The sequence below is a fragment of the Salvia splendens genome, chromosome 12 (genome assembly GCF_004379255.2).
Source record: "Salvia splendens isolate huo1 chromosome 12, SspV2, whole genome shotgun sequence".
NCBI lineage: Eukaryota > Viridiplantae > Streptophyta > Magnoliopsida > Lamiales > Lamiaceae > Salvia > Salvia splendens.
In genome coordinates, this window is record NC_056043.1 from 4,217,236 (window position 1) to 4,224,563 (window position 7,328).

A 7,328-nucleotide genomic window follows, 5' to 3' on the forward strand; every position below is an offset into this window, starting at 1 on the left:
ATCACTTGCCTTCTTGTTCTCCAATTAATTGATTTCCTTATTCCAACACTCCCCCTCAAGTTAAGTATCGAGTTTTTCGACACTTAACTTGCACGATCTTTAATTTGATAAATAGTTTATACTCGTATTTAAGAGTTCTTCAATTTCCATTGATAGTTTATGCTCGTATCATAGAGCTTCTTCAATTCATCATTGATTGTTTAGGCTCGTATCAAAGAGTTATTGAAAGTTTAGACTCGTTTCAAGGAGCTCTTCATTCATCATTGAAAGTTTAGACTCGTTTCAATGAATTCTTCAATTTTCTGTTGACGGTTTTAACTCGTGTCAATGAGCTCTTCAATTTTCTGTTGGCAGTTTTAACTCGTGTCAAGGAGCTTGTCTAAACAGTTTTTACTCATATTTAGGAGCTATCTTAGATAGTTTTTGCTCGTATCTAGGAGCCATCTTAGATAGTTTTAACTCATATCAAGGAGTCAACTTAGATAGTTTTAGCTCGTATCTAGGAGCCATCTTAGACAGTTTTAACTCATATCAAGGAGCCATCAGACAATTTTAGCTCGTATCTAGGAGCTAATTCTAACAGTTTTGACTCTTGTCGAGGAGCTAATCTAGACAGTTTTTGCTCTTGTCTAGGAGCCAAAACTTTGACTCGATTTAATTTGCAGTCCAAAGCTTAATTTTGGTTTTTTTTTTCAGATAACATGTCCTCCGGCAGTAGCTTCTTCTCTCTCGACGGGGCCAGCCATCTTCTGTCCATCTCCGGCACGGCTACCTTTGCAGCAGTGATCGATTATCATACGGTTGTGTCTGGGATTCAGCTCTTTTCCAGCAGTATTCTCTCCACTGGTGGTTCTGCTTGGAAGACGAGTCATTCGGTTGATCAATATCTCGCCCTCTCAGCCGGATAACTCGTCATCTTTTCCTTTGGTCTGATAGTCATTCTTTGGTTGTGGCCATCTCTCCCCCTAGGCCGGATAATTTATCAACTTCTTTGTCTCCTTTTCCGGAGGCACTGCTGCAGGAAATGGAGACCTTCTCTCAGGCCATTCCGGCAATATCAAATCGGTCTTCTTTGGCCTTCACGTCCATCATCGATTTGGAAAGGAGTTGTTCGGTCGCATTCTTCCTCTCCCCCTCGGCCGGACAAACCTTGAATTCAGATTTTATCTACGGATCTATGGCTCGCTGCCACCTCCAAATCAGTGAGTAATCGCTGAACTCCATGGAGCCTTTGCTCCGTTCCTCCGTGATTGGCTTCTTGAGCCGATCAACGCTTCTCTATCAGCCATTGCGGCCTTACTACTGGCTCCACCTCCTTCGCCACAATGCTTTCTTTCTTTCCTCCTCTGCTGGTTGTGGTTCTCGGCCTTGCCGCGCACCGTGGCAGCCAATTCCCTCAACTGGGCCTCATCCATGAAGTTGAGGCGATCATCCCACGTCGGAAACATGCCCTCCACATTATTCTTCCGCAGCTTCTCGAGCTCCTCCTCGGCTTGCCCCTGCCGCTGGTCGAAGAAATTCGACAGCAAGTACTCCCTTACTCCGCCACTGGGGTCATTTTTCTTGGCCTTGTAGGCTTCGATGAGGCTGCGGACCTGGTCAGGATCCTCCTCCGGCCAGGCTGAGGTGGAATTGGTGGTGGGGTCGTGGAAGATCATGCATGCGGGGATGTCGCAGAGCGTGGTGAGTTGGTGGAGTTTCTTGATTAGCCCTTTCTTTCGCTTCTTCATAGTAAGGATTCTTGATTTCTCCTCCTCAATCATCTCCATCTTCAGTTTGCTGCGACCCATCTCTTAGAATTTGATCGATTGTGAGAGAGGAGATTTTTTTGGGGGTTTTTTTGGGTTTTTTTATATATATATATATAGAGACAGTGTCGATCCGTATGATCGAACCTGCTCTGATACCATGTTAGAAAATATAATGCGGAAAATAAAAGATTATTGTGGAAAGTAAAAGACGGGAAGAACTTTAAAGACTACATTGTGAATGACTTCAATTATATTCTCTCCATGGTTACACAACTATATATAGACTCTAATTCTAGCTAAACATGGAAAATATATTCTAATTATACTAATATCCTTTTTATTTGATTTTCCATAATCTTCATTGATTTCCTTCTTTATTCTTGCCATATCTTCATCACTTGCCTTCTTGTTCTCCAATTAATTGATTTCCTTATTCCAACAAGAACAATACCATCTGCAATGGGTGGTTGGGAATGCGCCGCGCCGCCCGAGGCGTCGCGGGCGAGGAGGGACGCGACGGGGCCGGGGTGAGTTTTTCTGCATTTTTTAATTACTTAGGATGTAACTAATCTAATTATTTTTCAAAGTTATATTAGGCCATCTACAACGTTGTCTCTTATCCGTCCCTTAACCGTCTCTTAAATTACTATTTTTGGGCCCCACTGTACTTTTTTACTACATCTCTTAACTAAATGACAGAACCTGCAACCCTCCATCTCTTATCCGTCCCTTAACCGTCTCTTAAATTACTATTCATTCAATTTCATATTTTATTTTTATTTCCAACAAATTCAATTAATAAAAACACACTTCATTAAATAAAATAAAATTACAACATAAAATTCATAAAATCCTAAAAAAATTAAAAATACATAATGTAATAATTTCCTCCGCCAAATTTTGCCCAGATGTGCTCCATTAGATCATCTTGGAGTTGGGCGTGGGCGGTAGGGTCACGAGTCATTGCACGAATAGACAATTGTTCTTGTATAGACGGATGCACTCCACTTCGAGGCGGACTACTTGCGGTTGAGCTTCCGGGGGCTTCAGGGTCGAACCAATTTCCCGCCTCTGGTCCTTCGTCTTGGACAATCATGTTGTGCAAGATTATGCACGTATACATGATGTCGACCATGCTCTCCATGAACCACGTACGAGCCGGGGCTTTGATAATGTTGAAGCACGCTTGGAGAACCCCGAACGCCCCCTCCACATCCTTCCGAGCAGCCTCCTGCTTCTGTGCAAAAAGAGTCTGCTTTGCGTTCACGGGCCTGGGGCACGTCTTCACGAAGGTTGGCCACTTCGGGTAGATGCCGTCGGTAAGATAGTACCCCATTTTATAGCACCGTTTGTTAGCGGTGAAGTTGATGGCCGACACTTTACCATCCAAAACTTCGGCGAAGAGGTCGGATTGGTGGAGCACGTTTATGTCGTTGTTCGAGCCGGGGACCCCGAAGTACGCATGCCAGATCCATAGCCGGTAGTCAGCGACGACCTCGAGTATAATGGTGGGGTGGGTGCTTTTGTGGCCGCTCGTGTACGACCCCCTCCACGCCACCGGGCAATTCTTCCATTGCCAGTGCATGCAATCGACGCTGCCAAGCATCCCGGGGAATCCGTGCACTTCTTCGTGAAGGTGGAATAGAAACTGACAATCTTTCGTGCTTGGCCTCCAGAGAAATTCGTCGGTGAAGGCTGCCCGGACGCCTTTGCAGAATTGGATCAAACACATTCTCCTAGTGCTTTCTCCAATGTGGAGATATTCGTCGAACACATCCGCCGTTTGTCCAGTCGCAAGTTGACGGATTGGGCAGTACATTTCTGCAGCGTCGTGTGGCTGGGACGGCCGACAGCGTCGAACCTTTCTTGGAAGAACTCTTCCCGGGCTGCCAATGTATTTGCGATGAAGAGAAATAGCGGTTTCCGCATGCGGAAACCGCGACGGAAGTAGGTATCTCCCCATACCGGGTTATCGCAAAAGTAGTCGCGGACTAACCTTGCGGCGGCTTCCTCCCGGTTACGATGGATGTAAGTCCGGGAGCGTCTTTGGGGCGGCACGGCTTCCTCCGCCTCCCGGCATCGATCTTCTTCAAGTGATTCTTCCATTATTCGACGCATTTGCTCATATGGATCCATTAGATCGATTAACTTTGGGGGAAGAATAAAAGAGTTGATTTGAGATGAAAATTGGAGTTGAAAGGGAGATGATTTCAGAAGAATACATGTGTGTTTGTGTGTGCAATGAGGATGAAAATAATTTATTTTTATTTTTGGGATGTTTTTTTCTAATAAGGCGAATCTCATTCTCCATTAACTATACTCCAATTATTTGTTCTTCATATTTTTCTCATGTTTTATTAATTGTGCATTAAAACTCGTGTCGTCCCAAAAGTATAATTTTAGAAAACGAAAGGAGTATACATGTCCGAGTTCGAATTCGTTAAAAGTTTGTGAAAGTCTGAAAAATTCAATATATGATCTTGAATCCTTGATCAACATATTTCTTGCGCTTGATTCATGAATGTTAATATATTGGCTCGGTTTTAGGTTTATTAAACTACGCGTCGCGCCGGCGTCCCGCGACGCGTTGCAGCTCGCCGTCCCGTCCCGTCCCGCGTCCCGTGTCGCCGAGACAAGCGATGAGCCGTCTCGCCACGCGCCTAGGCGACGTGGCGCGACCCGGCGTCGTGCGTGACGCCCACTCGCCGGCCTGCGAGTGGGCGTCGTCACGTGCTGACGCAATAAATATTTTTTTTACAAAATTTGATTTTTTAAAAAAATAAAAATAAAAATAAAAGGAAAAAAAATTCTAACGGTAATAATACCGTTTTTTTAATTAATTATTTTACTCTATAAATACTCCTAAACTCATCCTCATTTCACACACAACTACACATCTATTCTTCCTATCATCTCAATTTCCTTTCAAATTTTTATATAACAACTCAAGATGAATGAATAGTAATTTAAGGGACGGAATAAGGGACGGAGCGTTGCAGGTTCCGTCCCTTAGTTAAGGGATGGAGGAATAAAGTACAGTGGAACCCTCAAATAGTAGTTTAAGGGACGGTGGGGGGACGGTGTAGTGGATGCTCTAACTGGTTCGATTAGCAGGTTTGCGAACATGTTCATGTATAATCGAATCCAAACATTGCTCGCGAGCCCAACAAACCTAGCAGCTCGAGCTTAGCTCAATAAAAACTATCTAGCTCAAAGTCACGCTCGAGCTCAGCTCGTTTATTGTTCAATCAAGCTTCGAGCGAGCTTTTTTCGAACTGAGCCTCGAATATCCCCCGAATAGCTCAGTTCATTGACAGCCCTAGTTCATTGAATTTGTTTAGTGGGACAAGTGCAGAGTCTGAAATTATACAGTCGTAATCAAACAATGAACACATGCTTACTAGGAGTAATATTTAATGGTAATATTTCTCTTTTGTTAAAACATTAATAATACGATATTAGTATAAGGAAAAAATTTCATTGGATACTTTATATACTTTAAATTTCATTTCAATATCATCACATCATCAAATTAGAATTGGATACAAATTTGATGAAACTAAATAGTATGTCACCTAACTAGTTTTAGAAAAAAGACTAAAATTTGAACTTGCGTTGGTTGGAAATTAGCGCAACCAAAACAAAGGAGAAATGTCGTTAAAAAGTGAAACTGTCCAAATTTGGTAGATAGGTTGAGTTGTAGATTCCGAGATCAGTTGCAGATTCAGGTTGATGAGCAGCTAGTCCAAGTTCATTCTCCAAGATTCTCAACCACTTCCCAATTTCTACTTCTTGGACAAGCTCATTCCCTCCACCATCCTCTTTGGTGGGGTGTAATTGTATGGGGTCCAGTGAGTCCAGCACGTGCCAGAGGTCGTCGTCTCCTCCGCCCGTTTCCGGTTGTTTCGGATCGGACATACAAGAAGATGATGGAGACTCTTTGGAGAGTGGAGGTAGTTTGGTGGTGGTGGCGGCGGTGGTGATGGAATTTTCCTGATCATCGGTTTTCTTATCGACTCTTTTCTTTAAGTGCGTGTTCCACACGTTCTTTATCTCGTTGTCTGTTCTTCCCGGCAGACAAGACGCGATCTTGGACCACCTGTTCATCATCATCCTAGGTTGTTAGATTACAATAAATTGTAGACTATGTATCTGTCCCATGTTACTTAAGTCGTTTCTTTTGGACATGAGATTTAATAAAATTGTGTTCAATAGTTAAATACAAAAAATATAAAGTAGGCGATAGATGAGGAGGGATCAAGGTAAGTATAAGGGAAATGACTTGACTCAAGTAACATGGGACAATCCAAAATGGAATATTACGACGACGGTTAGTGAGTTACTATCAATAGTACTTGTTTCCAATAGAATTATGGAGTTGGATGATTGTATTTTCTTCATCTGGTGTGAAGTTGCCTCGTTTGACGTCAGGTCTTAGGTAATTAATCCACCTCAATCGGCAGCTCTTTCCACATCGCAATAGACCTACACACCATATATATATATAATTAAATTAATCACCCAACAACCTCTCTAATTAATTTAATTATTTCCCTTGATTAATTTACCAGTAGCCAACTAGCTGCCTACCTCTTCATAAAACTAATTCTTAGTTTAATCCCAACTTTTTCATCTAATCTGTCTAACAGAATTGGAATGTCAAACATATTCAATTCATGTTTACATTGTTCTCAATTCAAAATACAAGAATTAATGAAATCACATCCTCTCCAAAAAATACTAATTAGCATGATACTGAAATTAATCTATTGGTTGGATCATAACTCTAAGTAAAATATTTATGAATATATGATCATGAGGACGAGGATGGGGATGGAGACGAGGATGATTACCGGCTTGTTTAGGGAGAGCGCGCCAGTTACTGTGGCCGTGTTTCCCAATGAAATTCATAAGCCTCAAATCCTCAGCCGGGCTCCATGGACCGGTCCTCACCTTCGTCTTATCGCAACACGGGGCTCTGCCTCTACCCATTCTCTCTCTCTCACACAAGAAGAAGAAAACAAAGTAGGCTTTTAGAGAAATGAGAAAACTATCCTTGCATGGTGGATTCATTCATCCCTATATATAGGACTAGTACACATACAGAAACAAATGGTTTCCTACTTAATTTTACTGATTTTCTAATTTACTAGTATGCTTTATTTGATTGGACGATAATAATAAAGACTTTAATACCCTAAAATTCGTCAATGCCTTGTCCAAGATTCTCTAGATTATTACACATCACCAAAAACAAAATTTACCTAGCAAATATGAGGTCACAGTTATTCACGTACATTTGGGTGGTGTTCGGGGTCTTAGATAAAATAGTATCAAGATATGATCTGAGATTGAGTTGTGAGATTATTTTAGTTAGAGAGAGTTAGCTATGACTAATTATCCCATAATTATTTAATCCCGAGATACAATCTTGTAAACCGAACACTCCTAGAGTATTATTTTACAGTAGTATACTATTTTTATTACCCCTGGAGTATTGTTTTACAGTAGTATACTATTTTTATTCTAATATCAGTATAGATACCAACTTTCAAATGGCTTGATTTTTAGTTTTGC

At 41.7% G+C, this 7,328-nt stretch overlaps 2 protein-coding genes across 2 annotated transcripts; both read right to left on the bottom strand.

The window, feature by feature from the left end:
* Positions 1-1,199: 1,199 nt before the first annotated feature.
* LOC121757429 (agamous-like MADS-box protein AGL80) lies at positions 1,200-1,790 on the bottom strand. The gene has a single exon (XM_042152977.1). The coding sequence runs from the start codon at positions 1,788-1,790 to the stop codon at positions 1,200-1,202; it is 591 nt and encodes a 196-aa protein (XP_042008911.1).
* A 3,419-nt stretch (positions 1,791-5,209) lies between these two features.
* Positions 5,210-6,859, bottom strand: LOC121757351 (transcription factor MYB63-like). Its single transcript, XM_042152900.1, has 3 exons — positions 6,605-6,859; positions 6,107-6,236; positions 5,210-5,850 (listed from the first exon to the last, which is right to left on the bottom strand). Exons 1-3 carry the CDS (start codon positions 6,822-6,824, stop codon positions 5,409-5,411), a joined length of 792 nt encoding a protein of 263 aa, XP_042008834.1. The 5' UTR covers positions 6,825-6,859; the 3' UTR covers positions 5,210-5,408.
* Between the last annotated feature and the right edge of the window lie 469 nt (positions 6,860-7,328).

Bases quoted from the DNA above. Each gene is read 5' to 3' on its own strand.
- LOC121757351 (XM_042152900.1), bottom strand. From the start codon at position 6,824: ATGAATCCACCATGCAAGGATAGTTTTCTCATTTCTCTAAAAGCCTAC. The intron at 6,237-6,604 runs GTAATCATCCTC...TATGGTGTGTAG, and splicing joins CGCTCTCCCTAAACAAGCCG to GTCTATTGCGATGTGGAAAG. The intron at 5,851-6,106 runs GTACTATTGATA...GATGATGAACAG, and splicing joins CATAATTCTATTGGAAACAA to GTGGTCCAAGATCGCGTCTT.
- LOC121757429 (XM_042152977.1), bottom strand. From the start codon at position 1,790: ATGGGTCGCAGCAAACTGAAGATGGAGATGATTGAGGAGGAGAAATCA.